The sequence below is a fragment of the Drosophila pseudoobscura genome, chromosome 3 (assembly GCF_009870125.1).
Source record: "Drosophila pseudoobscura strain MV-25-SWS-2005 chromosome 3, UCI_Dpse_MV25, whole genome shotgun sequence".
Taxonomy (NCBI): Eukaryota; Metazoa; Arthropoda; class Insecta; order Diptera; family Drosophilidae; genus Drosophila; species Drosophila pseudoobscura.
This window is the reverse complement of record NC_046680.1, coordinates 14297690-14319837: the sequence shown is the minus strand read 5'-3', so window position 1 is coordinate 14319837 and position 22148 is coordinate 14297690. Positions and strand designations below refer to the sequence as shown.

Below are 22148 nucleotides of genomic sequence, written 5' to 3'. Positions count from 1 at the left end.
ATATATATATATTTATATACGTAAAGTAATATTAGTTTAAGACTCGTTATTATACATATTGTAGGCTGCTCAAGATGCTGATTTTTATTCGCTTTCTGTTTAGCTTCGTTTATCGTTAGACCTTAATCTAGAAGTATATCTTACAAGAAGTGCAACTCTCTTTTCATATTTGTTTGTTTGTTTGTTTTTGTGGGTCTTAGACTACAAGTTTTATATACGTTTTTCAATCATTGTCTTCCATTAATGTTAGCTATTTTATGTAATGGTGTAGGTAGGAGGTGCTTAACTGTAATTTAGGTGTAGGGGTTTATTAATCATATGAAAAATACTTTTTAGCTTTAAGTATCTAGTGGGGCAGGGTAGGGTCGGAGTTCACAACTTAAAAGTAGGTTCGGTCAGTGCTATGCTTGAATTCTCTTACTCTTAAATGAATGGCCTAACAGGATTGCAAATAAAACATACATATATATGTATAATATTTCACGTAAAGAATATGCAACATGAAACAGCTAAAAGAAACCATAATGACAAGGGACGTCGCGACGCGGGCTATATGAATACGCATGGGATATCGGTTAACAAAAATAAATAAATAGACTGTGAACTTAGTGACGAAATACTAGATGAAATAGGTCTTCTTTTCTATTTCTTGATACGTAAAAAGGAACAAAATTATATTCGTAGCTATGCATTCGTATCTCTTCTATTCAGAGTAGTGCATACATACATATACTAGTCAGAAATGAATACGATACAATGCTACTCTCGTAAATTAGGCTAAACATATTCCGCCGCTCCATTCGGGCAGCGGGGGTAATACGAGTAGTTACAACTGGTTTGGGTGTGTGTCTCGTCTTTGCACTTAATGTTTAATGCTAGCTTAGTCGTATAAATAATTTAAATGTAAGATGCTCTTAAGTTTTTTCTTGAAATGTACATATTTGATTCCTTTACAACGCTGTGTCTGTTATTTGTGTGTGTGTGTGTGGGTGTGTTGAACAACATTTGATTTTCCCTTTTTCGATTATATGTATAAAAATAAATTTTCTATGCACATCCAACATTGTAGTAATATCAAAGTTTTTTTAGCTTGGCTTTTTGTGAGTGTTTCTTATACTGATTCTATTGCCCTATATCCCAAATTGCTCTTTCCCTTCCCCGAGCCCCATGGGTGGCCAAATGCGACGATTTCAATCGAGAACTGGGAATCTCTAGCAAACTGTTGCTGACGAGCCAAGGCTTAACTATGAAGTCAAAGCCTTGCCGCATGAGCAACACCATTTTTGGATCTGTGATACAGTTGCTTAATCGACTGGCGATTCTTAGAAGAAATAAGTGGTCGGCATTATGGTGGCACTGTTCAAAAATCGACCCATTTGGCCACCCATTAGCCCCTACGCGGCAAACAGCTGGGCAGCAGCAGCAGCAGCCGCCTGTTGCTGTTGTTGCTGCTGCTGCTGCTGCTGGTGTTGCTGTTGCTGCTGCTGGGGCGCTACGTTCGCCATTATGGGAATGGCCGTGCCGTCGGCCGTCAGGAGCAGGGTCTGCGTGGGCGCCGCCGAGGTCTGAGGTGCCGGTTCGGCCATAGCCACGTTGCCCGGCAAGGCGATGAGCTGATGCTGGCCGGCCTTGTTCGGATGCGGCACCTGGGTGGCTGCTATGATGCTGCCATCGGCCGACTGCAGCAGGATCGTGTTGGGTGGCAGATTTAGGTAAGTAACCGTTCCGTTGGAGCTCACAGTTTGCAGCTGCAGCGGCGGCTGTTGTGGGGCCGAGGTGAGCAGCAACTGCTGGGCCGCCGGGGCAGTCGCTGCCACTGGCGGTGGTACTGAATGGCATGGGCTGTTCAGGTCGAGGCCATCGTTGTCGGCCGTCGTCCCATCATCCTCCAGTTCGGGCTGCTCCTCGCAGTGCTCTTCGTCGATGATCTCCTCGACCAGATCATCCTCGTGCACCTCCTCGATGAGCTCCTCTTCGTTCTCAATGTAGTTGCCAGCATCAGCGGTGGAGCTACCCGCATTGACGCCCCCTGGGGGTGAGGGTGTGGGCGTGGGCATGGCCAGGTAGTTTTCCCCAGACTTGGCAGTCAGGGCCGTGCCCTTGGGAATACGGAACTTGCGCAGGATTTGAGCGGTGGAAGAGGAGAGATCATCGTCATCCTCTAGATCTTCGTCGAGCTCTTCATCCTCCGCTAGCTCCGCCATTTGTTCCGCCTCTTCGTCAGTCAGTTCCTGCTGCTGTTGCACCTGCTGCTCTGGGGCGACGATGACCTGCCGCTGGTTGCGATTGGGCTGTGAATTGACGCGCAGCAACGTGACACCGCCCGCTCCGGCCTTGGCAGTGCCATTGATGAGGCTGATGGGCTGATGCTTTCCAGGGCCGCGGGCGGCTAGCAGGATCACCGGCGTCTTTTTGGCTCCGGCCTTGAAGCCATTGATTCCGCTGCCACTCACCACAGAGACACAGTTGCTAGCAGCTCCAGAGCCGACGTTGGCGTTGCTTCCACTGTTCGTGTTGAGGGGAGGAATGAGAGATGAGACAGCATTTGCATTAGTTCTGGGATTCGGCACGGCATGGGACTGGTGGTTGGGGTCGGGCATGGGCATTCTTGTCTTGTGTGTAACAAAGTCGGCAAACTTGTCGACGAAGCTGCTGTTGAGGGTGCCCCTTTGGCTGTCGCTGCAACTTGTGCTGCTGGCTAGGCGCCTGGCACGTGATTTTGATTGTGCCTGCTTCAGGACGATCTCTTCGTAGTAAATGCGATTCGCTTCCGCTTGGCGACGCTGCACGTCTTCAGTGTTTTGGGTACGGTTCTGGTTCTGGTGGTTCGTGTTGGTTGTGGTGGTGGTGTTGTTTTTGTTGTTGGTGGTGGGTATGTGAATGCTTGGTGTGTATGGCCGCTTGAACATTGCCTTCTGGTTGTTGTTCTTGGAGATGTGGTTGTGGTTGTTGTGGTGTTTAGAAGAACCTGTTGTTGTTCGGTTGTTGTTTTTTGTGATTCATGTCGCATGTTGATGAATTTTCGTGTGCAAATCATAAGAAATAACACAAACAACGGACGAACGAAAAATTATTTTCGTGGGTGAAAAAAGAAAAAAATAAAAAAGAACATTTTCATTAGCAATTTTGCTTCATTCTTCTTATGTGGTTTCGTTTTGGTAATTTGGTAATTTAGGTAGGCTTAATCACTGTTAATCTGGGTTAGTAAATTATAATTGTACTTATATGTATGACTGATAGCTTTGTGGTAATCGAATGTATGTTATGTGGATGTTGTGTGGATGCCTGCGGCTTATTCCCCTCCTCCCCCGCTTTCCATAGCCATTCACACATGCATGTTGCAAATGCAATCCTGGCCTTACCATGTGTATGTTGCCAAACACTGGCACATGCATGTATGAATATTCGTGAGGACAGGACCCTACTATTCCGTTAAGAGATGGTCAAAGAGCCAATTGGTAGAGAGACGACATTCGGTTAGTAACAAAACGAGGGGGAAAAGGGTTACGCAAGAAACACAAAACGAAACGAACAAAAACGAAAAGCGAATAAATAAAAGTACACATACCTTGCACTAAATGTCCAATTTTAATTGATTATGTGTTAAATTTGTTATGTTATATATTGGTTAAATGTGCTGTGGATCGTTTATACAGCTTTATAGTATTTCATGATGATCGGATCTTTTTTTGATTTTCTGATGTTACACACAAAACACACACACAGAGAGAGGAACAGGCACAACAAGTGATGATGGCGGAATGATTGATTGATTGGTAGATCGAATGGTTGAATGAATGCATCAATGAGCTGAGACAGTGAGTATTATGGGTATATACTTTATATATAAGTATTTTGATGGTTGCCCAGCTCGGCAAACATTGAAAATTGGCTTCCATTTGCGTTGCTTTTTCTCTCGAGGAGGCATTTTCTATATCTATCACTCTTGGCGCTTTCTCTTGTTTCATCGAGAGTGGGTTTATAGTTTTCATTTGATTTGATTAAATTAGATTTTTTTTGGTACTTTGGCTGCAGCTTTCGATGGCGGTTCAGATTGTTTAAAGGGCTAATAGCACGGCCTCTGATATATCGTAGCTGTTACCGATATTATGCATACGCGCGTGTTATATTGGTTTGTTTGTTTGATTGATTGATTGATTGGTTGGTTGGTGGGTTGGTTGTGTGTACATAAAATAAAACAAGAGAAAAGAAAGAAAAAGAACAAAATTGCATTGAGGTATAAAACGTATTTGAACATAAACTTATGTCTCGGAACAAAAACCGGGCAACAAGTTGATTACTATATATCACATTAGGAGTTAGGAGTGTTAGGCGGGATAAACAGTGATATTAGGGGATAATTGGAGGATGAGGCAGGAAGCAACAAGGCACATTCTTTGTACAGCGTGGAGAGTGGGTGAAACAATAAATAAATGCACAAAAATGTTGGCAAATATCGTGGGTAAAAAAAAACAACCAAGTTCTACTAAATAGTAAATAAGGTTACTCTTAGACGGTACAAAAGAATAATTATACTAAATAAAGTAAAATATGCATAGGACTAAGTTAAAACTAAACTGGTAAATGCTTAATGTACATTTTCGGTGGTTTCATTTCATTTGGCTTTTACTTTTATTTTGTACTTTCATTGTTCTTATGCGTTGTTCTTGTTGCAGTTTTTTTTTAGTAGCATATAGTACAACGGCGTTGATCGACACTAAATACGTGGAAATGGGAAACACAACGGTACACAAGCGACTCGCAGCTTCGCCGCCGACTACTCAACAGATTCAACGGAAAGAGACAGATAGAGGAGCATTTTAGGGATAAGACAGAGAGAGAGATATATATAGAGACAGATACTAGACGAGCGTGTTACACTAGGGAAAATATAGAGAGATACAGAGAGACAGATCTAGAAAAGGGATGTAGAGTAGAGTAGATTAGGGAGAGAGATTAGCGGAAGTGTTTACCTAATTTCTTTGGTCTCCAGCAGGGACGATGTGTTCACATCGTTCACCGCATTGATCATCGATGTGGGCGAGAAGGGCAGGTGGTACATGGAGCCGGCGTCCAGGGTGTACGCATCACTGCCCTTGATTAGCAGCTCGTTCTTCAGCTCCATGAACTGTTGGTGCGGATTGTGGGTCGCGAACTGCTGCTGCTGCAGCAGATGCGTCTGCTGCTGCTGTTGGTGGTGGTGATGCTGCTGGTTGTGGTGGTGCTGCTGCTGCGTGTGCGCGTCTAGGGCGTTCGCGTTGAGCGTGGGCTGGAACGTGTACTGCGAGTAGGGACACAGATCGCCCAGCTCCCCCGGTTCCAGCTTCGGTTGGAAGCTCTGCAGGCCATCCGGCGTAAGGATCTGGTAGCTCTGCACCGTTCCAATCACGTGCTGCTGCTGTTGTTGTTGGTGCTGTTGCTCGGCCGTCGCCGGCGTGGCCGCCGCCGTGGAGCTCAGGTAGGTCACGTTCTCCATCTCGTAATGGGGTTGCGACTGCCCCTCCACCTTCACTGTCTGCTGCTGCTGATGTTGCACCAACTGCTGCTGCTGCTGTTGCGGTTGAGTCGTCTGGTACGTGGCCGTGGTCGCCTGCGCTCGCTGCTGCGGTGCCGCGGCCGTCGTGTATATCGTTTGACTTCCGTCCAACTGCAGGGGCACTAGGTTACCAGACTGGTCCTGGATCATGATGCTCTGACCGTGCAGTTGTTGCTGGAGCAGCGCCTGTTGTAGCTCCAGCTGATTCGAGTAGATGAGCGTCGTCGTGGGCCCCGTCCCCGCCTGTCCGCCGTTGGGCGTGGTCGCACCGCGCTGCAGAGTCATAGAGCTACTGGCCCCCGGATTGGCCAGGGCCAGCTGAGCGCCACCCGGCAGGATCATCCCGCTGAAGTCCAGCGATGGCAGTGTCTGGAGCTGCTGCGGCTGCGACGTCGTGGGCGCCAGCGTCGTTGTGAGTGTGTGCTGCATGGGTTGCTGCTGCTGCTGTTGTTGGTGCTGGGACTGGGACTGGGAGTGCGGCACGGAGAGGCTCTCCGAGTTCTGGACATCGTCGAGCACGCTGTCAATCTGCGCCAGGCGCTTCTTGGCGGGCGTGCCGGTGGGGGTGCCTGCGTCGCTGGCCTTGGACTTGCGGACACGAGGTGTGCGGGAGGTTCGCGGTCGCTTTGCGGCCGGGGTGCCGTCCCCCTTGAGGGGCGTGATGGTGGCCGATGGCGGCATGGGGACGTCGCCGTGCTTGTCCTTCTTGTGCATCTTCATCTTGTCGGGGCGCGAGAACTCCTTGTTGCAGATGGGGCAGGCGAAGATCTTCCGGTTCTGGCCCTCGTGAAAGAGGTAGGCGTGCCGCTGGAAGCTGTACTTGTTCTTGAACGTCTTGAAGATGTCGTTCTTGGCGCACACTAGGCAGTAGGCCACCCCGTCGATGATGTGCTCATAGCGGGCGATGTCCAGGCCCCGCACACTCATCTTCTCCAGGTACTCGCCCTGCTCGTCCTCGGCAATGACGCGCGTCTTCCGCTTGCGCTTCTGCTTGGCGGCCGCTGCCGATCCCGACTTGGGCACCATGCTAGCGTTGGGCTGGTCCCCGGAGGATGCCTGCTGCGGCTGCTGGTTGGGATCGTCTGTCATGCTAGAGATCGTGTAGGTGACCGCGCCGGCCGCCTGCTCCGCCGCCTCCGCTTCCACCTCGGCCTTGATCACCTGGTACTCTTCGTAGTCCTGCCCCTGGTCGAGGTCCTGCTCCTGCTCCTCGTACTTCACCTGCAGGCCATCGTCATCGTACTTCGCCTGCAGGCCACTCTCCTCGTCATCCTCCTCTACTGGCTGCGGCTCGTACTTGATGATGTCCGCCGCCACGGCACTGCTACCATTGCTCAGGCAGTCGCTGCTCCCAGGCTCGCTCTTGAGCACATGGTACTCCTCGTAGGTGTTCCCATCGAACTCGATGATCGTGCCGTCCGTGTTGACCAGGGCAGTGGTGGTTGTCGTTGTGGCCGCCGGCGAGGCAGCCACCGACACAGGCGTGGGCGTGGCAGGGGCAACAGATGCGGGCATGCCGCCATTATAGTTCTCGAAAACTATGGTTGTTGGGGTCTGTCCGTCCTCCCCGCTGGTGGTGATGTAGTGGTACTGTGGCTGTTGTTGCTGTTGCTGCTGCTGCTGATGGTGGTGCTGGTGGTCATGGGTGGTGTTGGGATCCACGCCTCCGTTCGTGTGGGCGGTGCCGTTCGTGTGCAGGATGGAGGACGAACTAATAGTTGTGACCACATTGTCTTTTGTTTATATATTTTTTTTGGAAAATACATATTCGGTTTGGTTCATAAAAGATGTGTTTGAATGTAATATTTGCATAAATCAATAAATCAATCGTAATCGTAATCGGAATGGAAATCGAAATCAATCAATCGAAATCAAAACTAATGTAGTGCAAAATGATAACTACTCGTACTTGTCCGTTTGTACATATACTCTTATGTACATATTATGTATGTAGGTTGCGTTGGGATATCAATATCCCTTATCCCACACACTATATATACAGTACAGTACAGGACCTTCTTTAAGTATATCAAAAATATATATATATATAGAGAGAGACAGAGTGAGAGATTGGTTTTTGTTTGTCGGTAGAATTTGTGTGTTTTCGTACTTAGATCTAGTTTATAGCAATCGTAATCGTAACTCTTGTACAGTACTCGCAACGCAATAACTAAACAAATAAAATACATAGTTCAAATACTTCAATAACTGAGTGTAGAACGGAAGACAGCGAAAGTAAAATTTGTGAATTGGCCAAAGTTGGAGTATCCCCCACCCCTTCTAAGGGGAGGGATAGTGCAGTGTTGCCAACGGATAGTGTCTTTGGTTCACAGATAAGAAACAAGAAGAGAAAAAAAGATATTCTATGTATAAAATTAACTTAAAAATTTAATAAAATCCAAATCTAAGAAATAAATAAATAAAAAATGCCAAGTCGCGGCTCAAGTGCTGACCAATTGTGTGCGCATGATTGAGGAATGGGCAGCACTGTTTCGGCTGAGCAATTGGTCACACTGGACACCACATGAGCGCGCGCGCATCATTCGTTCGAACTTTAAATAAACATAAACAATAAGCTCTTAAATTAACTAGAAATAATAATAATAATACAAATAATAATTGAAAAACTAAAATCAACAATTTCATAGCCCTTTTCAACGCGCACAGCACGGAGTTCCCTCTGGGGAAATGATTTGTGCATTTATTTATATATATATGTAGATTTTGTATAATTTTGATGGAAATTTGACATTTGAGAGAAGAGACAGAGACCAATGAAAGTCGAGGAGTGTCGTGTCGGAAAATAAACACGATTATTTAGTTGGGAAAGCATTTGTTCTTGTTAATCAGGTGAGGGTTTCACTTGGGTTTCAATCGATTGAGTGGAGGATGAGTCTGTCTGAATCAATTCGTATGTTTATTTTGAGCACCGCAAATGGAAGAAATAATTATTTTTCTTTACTTTTATCTCTGTTTTTTTTCTGGCAAAAAACAAAAACATTCACATATAATAATTAAAAATTTAAAACAGATCTCCGATATTCTCGATGGATGAATGATTCGGCATGAGATGGAATGAAATGCGGACACTTACGAAATAAAATTGAGTAAATTTGAATTTGAATTTTGGCCAATTTTTGAATGTTAAACAAATAAAACAGATACGAATACTATATATATATACATATACATATACATATACATATACATATATATGTGTGTGTTGATATATGCGGATCGGTTAGTTCTGAGAGCTTCGACATGACACCAATTACGAGTACACAAAGTGGGTTAAAGTTGAACCAAACACAAAGACTACAACCAACAAACAAACAAAAGGAACATTTAAGTTAAGGAATCAAATCACAACACAAAAAATGATAGAAAAGACACTTACCGGCAGCGTTATTGTTGGCCACGCTAACAGCAACATTTTGCTGCTGTTGCTGTTGGGGACTGCTTGGGACTGTCGTCTGATATGTGGCTGTGGCAGCCGTTACGGCCTGTCCATTTGCATCACAGAGTATTTCGTTTTGCAGCTGATAGACGTTTCCATCGGTGCTGCCATACTGCTGCTGCTGTTGCGGCTGCTGCTGTGGAATGCCATTGAGAGTGTTGGCTGCCGGCAACATATTGACGTAGAATATCCGCTGCTGCTGCTGCTGATCCTGACTAGATGTGGATGTGGATGCTCCGCCTGCTGGAGCTGTTGCTGCTGCTGGCTGACTTAGTTTTGGTATTTTGCCCTCGAACTTGCGCGGCTGTTGCATGAAGGCCAGCGATTGCTGCTCCTTTTTGGCATCTGGAAAATGGCAATCGGGGATATTTTAGTGTCTGTTTTAGAGTACAGTTTCCAAAGATGTTGTTTTTGAGTGGTTAATATTTGTTGTAAACACACACACACACATATATAGATATGAAAGGAGTATGGAGTATGGATCATGGAGGCAGTGGGAATGGAATAAATGGAGGGTTTGGCAGCAGCAGAATCAGAATCGAAAGCAGAACAAACACTGAAGATTGAAGGCCCAGAGACATCAGGGAATAGGTTTTAGTAAAACAGTTTTGGTTTTTTGTTAGTTTTAAGCATAGATTTAAAAGCGTGATCGTATATTTGTTGTTGGGAGCACTCTTACAATTATATTTAGAACAGAACAGAATGGAATCGAATAGAACAGAGCTAGAGGACTTATGTATGTAGGTATCGTAGGCAGGTTAAACACAAGAAACAGATATAAGATACAAGATACAAAGGGAGAACCGCACGACAAGTGACAGATGCAGGATGGGGCTAAAGTTTTATTTACATTTGTCGGGGACTGTCGAGGCCACGGGTGAGTGGCCTTCGACCCATCCACGCGGAGGAGTCAGTGGGTGGGGGAATGCTGGAGGCTGGAGAGTCTGGGAGGGATATGGATACTGAGAAGATCTGGATCTGGATGATGGGATCACGGTGATGATGGATTGATGATCGAATTGCGGTGGTTATATGGATGCAGTGGTGCAGTCGCTAATTAAGCTGCTGCTCTCACCTCCATCGCTGCTAACCGCCGCCGCATTTGGTGTCGCAATTGTGGTTGCTGCCACTAAGGCTGCTGCAGCCGGAGACACTGCAGAGGACGGGTCCTTTTTTCGCTTGGACGGCGTTTTGCGGGTTGTCGAATTGCCCTTTCCGCGTCGTCCACCACGCGACGTCGAGGATGTGGAGGAGGCCGGCGACGCGGAGCGCTCGTCCTTGGTGCGTGGACTGCGGCCGCGGCTGCTGTTCCGCGAGTTGGTGCGACGGTGATGGGAGGCTAGCCAGTCATCGTCGTAGTCCGCATCGTACCGCCGCTTCGCCTTGCGTCGCTTAAATTCCTCCTCCTCGTCATCGTCTTCTGCAGAGATCAAAAGAGAGACAGAGACAAAGAGAGCGAGAGAGAGAGAGAGCGGAAGATAGGGAAGAGATTGAGGGATTTTAGGTCAGATCTCGAGACTCTACAACTGGCCTACACACCTGTCCCATCGTCCATGTACTCTAGCAGCTCCTGCTTGGTCTTGAAGTCCGCAGGACTTTGGAGACTGACAGCATCCTCGTTCGGATAATCGCCCTCGATGCCCAGATCGCCCGTGTCTAGGGTAAGCACGCTCTCCTTCAGCATGGCCTTGACGTCGTCGGGCACATTGGGATTCTGTTGGATCTCGTCGAGATCCAGGTCGGGATTGCGCTCCTTAAAGCTCTTGGCTATGGTGGGATTGCATTGCTTCTTCATTCTGCATAACAAAGGAGAGGGAGGGGTGGAGTCAATGCGGGGGAGTCACGGAACCTGCATGACTGGGAAACCTACTTCTTATCACACAGGAGGACATCGAGGTGGGGCGGCAGCGGTGCGGCTGTGACCGTTGTACCGCCGAGGGGATCCTCCGGATGCCGGCCCACATCCTTGCCCTCCATCCACATGTCGTAACGGTCGCTTTGGAAGCGCTTCACGAACGTGTCCATGGAGATCTTGACCATGTCGTTGCTGCACGTGCACTGAACCTGCAATAGAAGGTCGACCCGCATGAGTGGGAGCTGTCCTGAAGTGGTGGGGGGAGGATCTATGTTTACCGCTCGCTTGCCGTATTCGATCCAGCGCTCCATGGCAAAGTTTGTGGACTCGGCGCAGTTGAAGCCGTGATTGAAGCCCGCGTGGTAGCCAAACGGGAAGGTGATCATGATCTCGCCCGACTCCTGGGTGATCTGCAGGATGGAGGGGATGGAGGATGGGGGTGTCTTAATGGGGACTATCTCTCAATTTAAAAGGAAGCTAACCTTGCTAACGGGGACATTGTGCTGCTTAAGGATCTGCGGCGATATGAGCGTCATCTTATGGCGCAGATACGCATTGCAGTTCTTGTAACTGGCCGGGAAATACTGATTGGCCACCTTCTCAAGCCGGCGGCCATACGCCGGTGGCACGACATACCACGTCTTGGCTGCCCCAAAGTGGAGATAGTTGATCGAATAGAGGTCCATGTCCTCGGTGTGCCACGCGAACGTTGTCTTCCACATGCCAAAGTAGAGATAGGCGGTGTTCACGCCGTCTATCTGGATGTTGTAGTCCTTGTTCACGTAGTCCAGTATCGTGCCCAGTCTGTTGATGTTCCAACTCTGCAACACAACAGCCAAAGGTTGCAAACGAACGATCGGTCACAAAGCCCCCAAAGAAACACTTACATCCTGGTCGGGATCTGTGATGCTGCCACTGACATCGGCCCCATAGATGGGCGCCACATAGGTGATGTTCTTCCAGTACTTTCGCTCGAGATCCTCGTAGTCGAAGTGCTTCGGTGTGGCGTAGCGCTCGGTGCTGGCGAGGTCGCTGAACTGTTTCACCGTCAGCGGCTTCTTCTGTATGTTGATCTGTTGGTAGTAGCCCTGTTTGCCCGTCACCACCTGGCAGATGGGCGCCGGAATCGTCACATTCAGGGCATCCAGATCGGCATAGCCGCTGCGCCGCGGTATCCACTCCGCTGGCGGCACCACCTTGGCCAGGCCGGCCTTGTGGGCGCCCTGTGATTCCATGTAGGCTACGTATTTGGGAAAGTCTTTGAACTCCTCCCAGGTGGGTCGGAAGACCATGATGCGCGGTATGTCAGACATATTTAATTGAGCTAATAGCCCTGCTCTCGCTCTGTCTGTCTTCTCTTCTTTCTCCTAATTTCTCCTGCTTCTGCTTCTTCTCCGATCCTGGAACTGTGATAAAAGGCAGAGAGGCATTAAAACTCCCGCATTCATCAGATATAGCACTCTATCTCAAGGCTCTGACTCTGGCTAAATGCATTCGGAGAGCCCATTAATCCGAAGCAGATGCCTCCTGCCTTTGCCTGCCTGCTTGCTCCGTCGCTGAACGCTGAACGATCGCATCGGATCGGATCGGATCGGTGCGGATCGTTCTGCCTGCCACAAAGCAAACAGAAAGAGAACAGCTGCAACTTTTTCGTGCGCCCTTTTTTTCTGAATGGGCGAGGCAGCAGCGACGGCGGCAGCGACGAGGGTGGCAGGGGCAACAGCAGGCATTCGTGCCGTTGATAGAGGCTGGCAGGATATGCAGTTGGTTGTGTGCCTCTGCCACTGTTTGAGCAGAGGATCGATCACCGGATCGTGAAGCATTCTCCGCTCTCCTCAAATGCTAGACAACAGCAACAGCAGCAGGCATACCCATTCCCCTTCTCTTTATGTTTCTGGATAAAACCCATACAAAAAGAAGTGCAATGATCTTAAGGACTAGATATTGTATCGTTAGTACTAGAATGGGTTCGTATCATATATCATATCATATCATATATCCTTAAACTAGCTGGAAAAGAAAGAAGCTGAAAATTGTAGAGTATATTTCGAATATGAAAGAATTTGTTAAATAAAAAGATGTTTTTCTTATGTTATTCCATGAGAAACCTATGCAAATATTCGACAATTATCTTAGATCCGTCAGAGAACTTATCAGGATAATTTCATCATTCAATTTAGTTGTTAGATGAAAGCTGATTATAGCCAATTTAAAAGAAATCCAAATTTGATAATTCATCGGCTTCCTTTTAAATACTCTCCAGAAATACTCTGGTAAACCGATTCCGTATATAAAGACACATTAAAAGTATTTGATTTCAGGTATACTTTTCTCCCACGATAGCATTTCGCAATTTTTCGCAATGTATTTCTGTATACACCAAAATGCCAAAAGGATGCCCCGCAATAAATCATGCCAGAGAAGGGGCAGGCAATTAATTAATGCCCAGGACCCTTCCGCATCCTTCCCAAATAGAAAACGCCCAATAAGCAATAATCTCACATCTGTATACTTGTATTAACAACTTTTCCGGTTTCCGCTTGTTTTTTTTATTCCGTTTTTCGATTTTACTGTCACCATAAACAGATTGAAAGCTCTGCAGCAGCAGCAGCGGTCAGAAAAGGAGCGAGGACAACCAACGCCGTGCGAGACATCCCAGCGCGAACTAGATGAAAATTTACGCAATTTTGGGCCACGCAGAAAACTGTACCACCACCCGATGAGGCTTCGATGTGTGCGAGAGAGAGAGAGAGAGAGAGAGAGAGAGCGACGGAGAAGAGAACGAAGCAGCAACGATGGGCAGGGGAAATGGAAGGGGAGGGGCAAAGGAGAGGGGGAACGATGACGAAGGATAATGACGAGTGCGCAAACCTATTTGCTAGTTGGGTTCGTTAGTGTATTCATATGGAGAGAACGAAACAGAGTAGACACAGGAGCAGGAAAGAGAGAAAGAGAGAGAGAGGACCAGGCAGGATACACAGAGGGCTATACAACATAATGGGCGAGTGGAGAAATCAACGAGTGAAGGGGGCGAGTGATGAGTGGGATATGTGTGTGTGTGTTTACAGGAGTAGCTGTGTGTGTGTGTTGTTTGTATGGAAAGATGAAATTTAGAACTCACTTGTGATGTGCTTCGATGAGTTTTTGTTCGTTTCGTTTCGTGTCGTTCTTTTTTATTTATGGTTTATTTTTCTGAGGTCCTTCGTTTCGCTCGCTCGTTGTGTAAATCCCAACAAAATGGCAAAGAATTCAAGTATCTGAGCGGTGGTCCAAAGAGGGAGCAGTGGTTTCACTGCTCTATAATGATTCGTAGTTTATTGCACATTATTTTATCTGCATTTGCAAATAAAAAATATCTCTATATTTGCTTGTTTTTTTTTATTCTTTCACAGAACTTTTTGGTTTCACAATTTCTATTTAGTTTTCGTTTAAACAAACTGATGAATTGATTGGTTTTAATTTGTTGTTTTAAACTTTTTGTAAATGTTGTCCTGCAACATTTGGTTATCAAATGGCGTCGTTGTCTTGCGTTTTCCAGAGTCTTTGACTCGGGTTTCTTTCTTTCGTTTTTGTGTGTGATATTTTGCGGGACGGGGGGCGGTGGCTCACGAGAGTATCAATATATATGTATGGCCTGTATGTATATATAGCTATGTATCTGGCTCTTATATGCGAACTATAAACACACACGGCGAGCGCGGACCAGCGGCATGTCTGAGCTGTTCGAGCTGCGAGAGAAAACTGAACCACAGCCTGATGCCAGGACGATGGCGACGCAGTCGTCGATGGAACAACTCGCTCGCTCGCACACACACACACAGATACTCGCTTACGCAGGCAGCCACATACACGCACACAAATACAGCACACAGGAGCTGGAGAGCGTTGTCCTTTTAATGCGAATGCTTTGGTAAAGCATAATTTGAAAGGAAAATTGGTATAGCGATGGCAGGAGAGAGATCCAGCGACAGAGCGAGAGCAAACAAGTTTGGCAGGATAATGGATGGAAGAGGAAAAATGTGGAAAAGCGGCAGTTGGCAGTCATCTCCGTCCCCTGAGGGCTCACCGGTCCCTCCATCCACATCCATATCCACATCCATCTGTCAAACAATGCATTTTCCTTTTTCCTTTTGGCAAACTGCTTTTCTGTTCATTGCGAAAACGAGACGTGCCGAATGGAAAATGCATTCATTCGCCATTGGAAACGCTCTCGCCTCGCACTTGGGCTCCCCCTTAGGTCTCTCCTTCGCTCCGTCTCTCTCTGTATCCTCTCTCTATCTCTAGTTTCATCCTGCCTCTCTGACTAAGCCGAGGCAGAGAAATCGCAAGGGGCTTAGTCCTCATTAGGGATTGTCTGGGCCTCGTATCCCATATAATAATTTTGGCGAGGATCTGCATAATCTCGGACTTACAGTTCGGGGATCGGAAATCAGAGGCAGGTAAAAGAAGGATAGCCCTCCTAACGGTAGGAGTCCACTTGAGATGTGGACCATGCCGAGCACTTGAAAAGGTGTCGTATGTCATGAAATTGGATGTCTGTATACTTTTAAAATACATCCAAGAAATAAAACTGAAAGAACAGCCATCGGAAAACCCAGTTTTAACATCTCTTTTTAGGAGGTATGCGATCTTGAGAGAAAGATCTTGCAGCATCAGATGTAATGCAATTATCTTTTTTGTGATTTTTTTTCTAAGTGTTTAAGTGGGTTTAGCTTTGTAATCTGGGAAATGATTAGATAAAACAAAAAATACAACGCATAAGCAAGATCAGTTAGTACATCGTCAGATCATTGATAAGAAACAAGCTCTGTTATCATATGATCAGATTGGAAAAAGGTGAAAACCTTAGGGAGACAGGCTCTACCACTGTGATCCCTGTATGCATCTGTCCAAGTATTTAGCATGGAAATTAGCACATCTGCAATTGGAAAGGATAACTCAAACTGCAGTAATTACGTCAGAGCTGCAAGTTTCCCCCTGTTCCGGGGAGAGAAAACCCATACAAAAAGAAAAACAGACGGACCATAAAGAACTTTTTTAAATGAAACAAGGCGAATGGGAAAGAAACCGACCGAACAGAGCAATTATGACAGAATGAAACGGCGTACGAAATTCTGAGAGGAGAAATATAATTTACAACATGTCATTAGCCGGGCAACGCCTATGCAGGAGAGGGGGAGAATGGAAAGAGTGGAAGGGGAGTAGAAGGAGTCGTACTCCGCGTGGGGAGCGGGCGAACGGCAGGATCAAAGCGTGACCAGAAGAGAGACCCGTGTGCGCAGAATGAAAGGAATGGGCCACACTGCGCTGCAGGACTACAACGAACAACAAGAAAAAGCGACTGGGAAACGCAGCTATGGGAGTGAGAGTGGGAAAGAGAGAGTGAGAGTGCGAGTGCGAAGGGGAGCCACACAGATCCTGCGAGACTGAAATTACTTGTTTTTCAAAAGTAGCTCAAGCGGAACGAACCGACAGAGAGAGAGAGAGAGAGGAGGAGAGGGAGAGGCGGAGAGCTTATGGAAGCGAGAGCTTGGACGAAAACAGCGAGAATGACCAGACGGCGGCGTCAACTTCCGGCAGGACATACATATTCACGCACACACACACACATAGACAGAGAGCTGCATTTGTGTACACAATGTGGTCATTGACTGAACGGTAAAAAGCGAAAACAGGAACCAACAACAACTGCGGTAGTAGCAGAGGAACAGCAGCAGCAGAGGAGCAGCCGCAGCAGCAGCAGCAGCGATGACGTCGTCAAAAGAACACACGTAGAGAGTGCCATAATGCGCGTCCCCTTTTTCCACATTCCCATTTCCCATTTGTGCATCTACCTCACGAACACACACGCACGTATGCCTCTGCTCCTTTAGTCCGTGCATGTTCATGTGTGTGTGCTCGGCCGTGTCTCGTGTGATTTCACAAAGCATTTCTCTAATACAATTTCTCATAAAATTTCAATTCGAGCCTTGCGCCTCAGCTGCGACAACAACTACAAGATTATTTATGCTTTTTTTTCTTGTTCCTGCTCTTGCCGCTGCTCCTGCTCTGAAGCTGGCGCTGACGCAGCGACTGCTTTGCAGTTGTTGTTTTATATCCTTTTGTGACGACTAGCACGCGCGTTCACATCGGAAATTAGGCACAGTGGGGAAAAAAGTCTGCGCATAAATTAACAAAAAAATATGTTATTTTATGGGTATTTTTTAAGGTTATTGGTGATTTTATGATATTTAATTATGTAGAAAAGTCTATTCACTTTTACATCTGTACTCTCTAGTTTTCATAATTTTTTTACATAATTTTTCATACTTCTCAAACGAGTGCGCAACATATTTTATCGGTACTTCTTCTTATACAGTTATCTATACGTTCCTTATTTGGGGTTTTTTTGGAAGCCACAAAGATTGTTTCACCATTTAACGCAGTCTACAATTTTCGATAGAACGACAACCACTGTGCATCAGCGTCGACATCGACATCGACCCGACCAAAAAGCAAAGCACGCGTCCCCTTTTTCAAGTTTCCCTTTTGTTGTCCTTTATCTCAATTGCACAACTGTTTGGCTTTGCTGTTGCCTTTGCCTCGTTTCTGCCTGTTCTATGTCCTGTGTCCTGTGCCTCTCTTTGTGTCTCTGTCCTCCTCCCTTTGCGTTGGTTCCTGTGCGGTGCCGCTTGACGCTTGCCGTTGTTTTGTTTTTGCTTTTGCTTTTGCGTTCGTTACATTTTATGTTCACTCTATGCGTGTGTACTCGGGTGTGTGTGTCTGTATGGGTGTCCTCATACTCGTAGCGTCCATTACTTTTTGTTATTGTTGTGTATTAAAGTTAAAGGAAAAGGAATGATGAAAAAACTGACGACAGACAGAAAAAGAGGCAACATTCAAAGCGCATGACAACTTTACAGTTGCAGGCTTTCAGCCCACTCTCTCTCTCTCTCTCTATTATTATCTGGCTTTAGTTCTCTCTCTTGCTCAGTGTTTTCTGTTGTTTGGTCCCTTTCTAGCTGCCGTTCTCTCTCAGCTGCCGCACGTACGCCCAGCAGCTGCCGCCGCAATCTAATTAATTCTCTTTTACGACGTCCGCCTCGTCCGCCATTGTTCGGTTGGGTTTCAACGTTTTTCGCATCTCAGCGTCCGTCCCGTCCCCCCTGCCCCTTCCAATTTTATTGGTCAGCCATTGTCGCCATTTTGAAAAGCGCAAAGCAAAGCGGTAAAATTATATCAAAGTACATACATATACAAAACGGTAAACTTGTCATCTTTTCAGTAGGCGCGTGCTCAAGAGGCGTGCACTTGGACATCCCATCCCGCAGGATGAAAGTAAAGGAAACAGCAGCGAGAGGAGCTGGAGTCGCTTTCCTTGGTATCCTCCAAACATAATGCTCCAGATTCAGATCTGTTGCTGATGGGCAAATGTAGAACGAGAACGAGGACGAGGCCACTCTATGACTACCACTTGCTCAAACCGAGCGACGTCTTAAAGAAGGTCAAGTTCTGATTAAAATGGAACACAAAGGCCAGGTCGATACAAAAGAAATTCCTATTTCTTTTAGAGTTGAGAAGATAAATCCCATTTCTAGGGAAGAGCACAATAAGGAATCTCTTCCAATATTCCTAATTTTTTCTCAATTCCTTTCGCAAGAAATCTTTCATCGAAATATAGAACCCATAAAAGTAGGAAACAATGATCAACAGAGCTTCAAAATTTATTCCCATATTTTCCCTAAATTCTGTTCCAGTAATGCTCCAATCAGATCCTAACCCTGCACAACATCATCATCTAAAGTTTAAGTTAAGTTCAACCCTTCAAAATGCTGCGAGTAAAGGCATTCCATTCCATATTCGGATATCTGATTGGGTCAATGCCATAACGTAACCCCACACTTGTATTAATTACACATACCCTCTTACAATCCTCAATCGGCCCGAAGCACCCACCCACCCATGAGAATCCTCAACCTGTTGAGCTACCAACTTGTTACCACTTCGTCCCGTTGTTGAGGGTTGTCCGTGCACCTGACTTGCACGAGACTCCCCGAATTGCCGGATGGGATCTGCGGCGAAAACACTACCTACCATGGCCGTAGTCGTAGTCCTAGTCCAGGTCGTAATCGTAATCGTCACCGTGGTCGGTGTGGGCAAACAATGCGAGTGAGTGCTCATAAGCGCCGCTTCTACGGGGGTATGTTTATGTTTTATGAATGGGAGCGCGTGGACGGACGCTCCTTGCTCTAACTACCACCGAATCCACTGATTCCCGGCTCTGTTTTGGTTTTTGGTTGCGTATTATTATTATTTTTTTTTTTGGAAAACCCCTAAAATTGACGAAGACGTTGTGTGGATGGATGACATGCCGGCACAGGCACACGGCACACGCCACCAGTACATCATGGAAGGTGGTGGGTTAAAACACATGAACGGAGACCGGAGACCAGAGGCCAGAGACCGAAGACCAGGAGAGCGGATGCGGTCGGTGCCAGAGACAGTCTGGCTGTGTGCTGGGGTTGCTTTCCATTTGTTTACTTTTTCTTTTGGGGGGTTTTCCCAACGTCCTTGCACCTACAGAAGGCCACAGAACAGAACCAGAGCCAGTGCTCTGCGTGTGAGCGGAACCACCCCGTGCGCCATGTGGCCCAGAGTGCCAGTGCGCCAATATGTAGGTCGGTGGTTGCTCCGGCCTTGGCTCTGGCTCTGGCTCGGGCCATGTCTCTGTCAGAATCGGTGGTGATTCCAAAAATATACCCAGACATGTCTAAGGGTTACTCTGCCGCACACACTTTTTGTTTATAAACATTGCGCAAAAACAGCTGACTTTTGGCCATCCATCCCCCAATCGTCGAGTGCGTCGTCGAGTGGGTAGGCTCGGCAGAATCCGGAAGGAGAGGAGTGTGGAATGCCCCAAAAATAGCAGTGCCACACCTGCACGCACAGTACTTATTCGAGCGGGCAGCCAGGCAGTCAGAGCCCCTCTTGCTCGGAAAGAACAAACGAGTGAGTGAGAGCAGCTGTCTAGGACTCAGCACCCGAGGACTGTAACGACAGATGTTGGCTGTAAATGCAGTGAAAATGTGTGTGCAGCGATGTCTAACTTTGAGTTGCAGCCGGCCGTTGCAGCCCGTTGCCCGGGAACAGCAGAGCACAAGGCTAAACCCGAGACAGTAGGGATCATGAGGCACGGTCTGGCCGTTCTGCCTGCTGTTGCATTGATTACTTCCTATCGGCGGTCGGGGTCCGGCTGTAACATCTGTCCTGGCCTGGCCTTCCTTCTCAACGTGAGTCCTTTGGGTCCTCTCTTGTGGCATGTGCCACCTAGATGGACTAGACCTGGCATCTGCCTTCGAATGTGGCACCCAATTCGATTGATTGTCTGACTCTGGTCTGTGTATGTGTGGGAGAATGGCTAGGATTCCGAGAGTTTTATTGGACCTACAACGATGCAGGCCCTAATGGCAGCTGCTCCAGCATCATCTGCATGATCCAAATGCTGCCTGTCTCTTCGTTTCTTTGCCCCCAAAAAACATCCCAAACCAGCATAAAAAACTTCAACGTCCACGAAGGAACAGCTTTCCAAACACATTCTCTCACAGCTGTAACCCAATACCAGAACCCGTAGGACCTGGGATAGGGATAGGACATACAGGAAGAGGGGACGACGATTGCTCCCCCCAATCCATGGCAGACCCCAAAAGAGGGAACAGTTTCAAATTGCATTCTGAACAACTTGTGTCGGAGGGACAGAAACCGGTATCACACGCACACGCACAGGACAGGCATAGGACTTTACACCCGATCCTGATCCCGATCGCGGAACGGAGTGAGAGATTACATAAAAGTTTCAGACGAAAGGCGGAATGGAACAATAACTGTAACAACATTTTGAGATTTCCGCTTGGGGCTTCTGGTTACCGTCAAGAAGGATGTGCGGAAAAAATCACAACTTCCCTGACATTCCCCTTCCTCCTGCAGGCAGCTGCATTGCGCCGTGCCCATTGTGAACTGTATTTGCGCAGGCGTACATTGAACTTTGGTCCTACCATCCATCCATCCATCCATCCATCCATCCATGCATCGTTCGAGGGCAGGTAACATTCAGACGCTGCTGCTGTCTCCGAACCGACCCAGACGCTCAGACACTGCGGCAGATGTTTCTCTTGACGGCTGCCTTGCCTTTGTCGCAGGTCAGTTGTTTGTGCCCCGAAAGAGTTGATTTCGTTATCCTGTCTGGTTCTGCCTTTATTTGGTCCTCCTCAAACATTTGTTTTGTCTTTGTTTGGTTAAAAGGAGTCATTACCCGAGAATATCGAGCATTTGTGGTATTGCGAGCAGTAGGGTAGGGGCGTACGGTTCTCATGGGTACAGCAGAAGAAGAAGTTCTTGCAGTTCATCCGATACACAATGTAGTGTGTTTTTCATGGCAAGCACTTTTCAAAGTCACTTTTCAACACATCCCCCATCCCAAACACCACCCCCTGAAAAGTTCGCCCCAAAGTTAATGCAATTAATTAAAGGCCTAAAAGGGCGAGTAATGCAATGACTGGGCCCGAATCACAAAAACCAGAAAGAGAGAGAGACAGAGTGAGAGAGAGAGAAATAAAAGCGGCGAATAAGCCATTTTCAAATTGAAAAATCGATTTTGCACAGAAAAACGTAATTGGAAGACCCCCCCATAGGTGTTTGTTCCCTTTGCAAAACTTACCCGCTTCTCCTCCGATGATGCACTCTGGTCCCCTTTGTAGACACCTTTTCACATGCTGTGGGCCGATTCTCCACTGATTTGTAGCAAATTTTGTTCCAGATTTTAGCAAAGTTTATTCCAGGTAAAACAGCCGCACACTGTACGGTACGAGGAGCAGGCAAGAGGAACGGAACACTTGGCGGCGGCGGCGTACGTGACCGAGTATGTGTACCGTTCACAATAGACGTGTGTATGGACGCAGTTTTATTTACAATAGATTAGCTGCGCGCTGCACATGTCTGCGTCTGTGTGGAATTGTAGTTGTGGGTGGATGGCACTGCCTAGTGGCGAGAGGAGGTGCAACGGCGGAGTCAGTATCGCTGGCTTTAGCTTTCAACTGTTTTGGCATTTATAAATGTAAGCAAACAATTTTCTAGCCCGTGTGTAGCAGGCATTCCTATAGGAAGATGAAGATGGCTGCTTATCAGAAGCGTCTCCTCTCGAGGCGCCACACACAAAACACTGGTTTTAAGTCAATTTTAAATGGCAATAGTGAGCAGCAGCAATCCGAGAAAAACTTTACGCTCAATAATCTCCTCAAGAACGTTATTTTGGCCTTTTTATTTAA

General features: G+C 47.0%; 1 protein-coding gene across 11 annotated transcripts; it reads right to left on the bottom strand.

Annotated features, from left to right (window-relative positions):
- Positions 1-56: 56 nt before the first annotated feature.
- Positions 57-21681, bottom strand: Kdm4B (Lysine demethylase 4B). 11 transcript variants are annotated; one of them, XM_015184600.2, is made up of 10 exons: positions 21542-21681; positions 11736-12254; positions 11331-11669; positions 11127-11258; positions 10864-11057; positions 10533-10789; positions 10069-10413; positions 8934-9338; positions 4974-7269; positions 57-2505 (listed from the first exon to the last, which is right to left on the bottom strand). In XM_015184600.2, the coding sequence occupies exons 2-10, from the start codon at positions 12159-12161 to the stop codon at positions 1395-1397; spliced, it is 5505 nt and encodes a 1834-aa protein (XP_015040086.2). In that variant the 5' UTR covers positions 12162-12254; positions 21542-21681; the 3' UTR covers positions 57-1394. The 11 variants fall into 11 exon arrangements, with proteins under 11 accessions (XP_015040086.2, XP_033234768.1, XP_033234770.1 ...); XM_033378877.1 differs by lacking the exon at positions 21542-21681 and adding an exon at positions 13970-14845; XM_015184598.2 differs by lacking the exon at positions 57-2505 and adding an exon at positions 2823-2968.
- Positions 21682-22148: the final 467 nt, after the last annotated feature.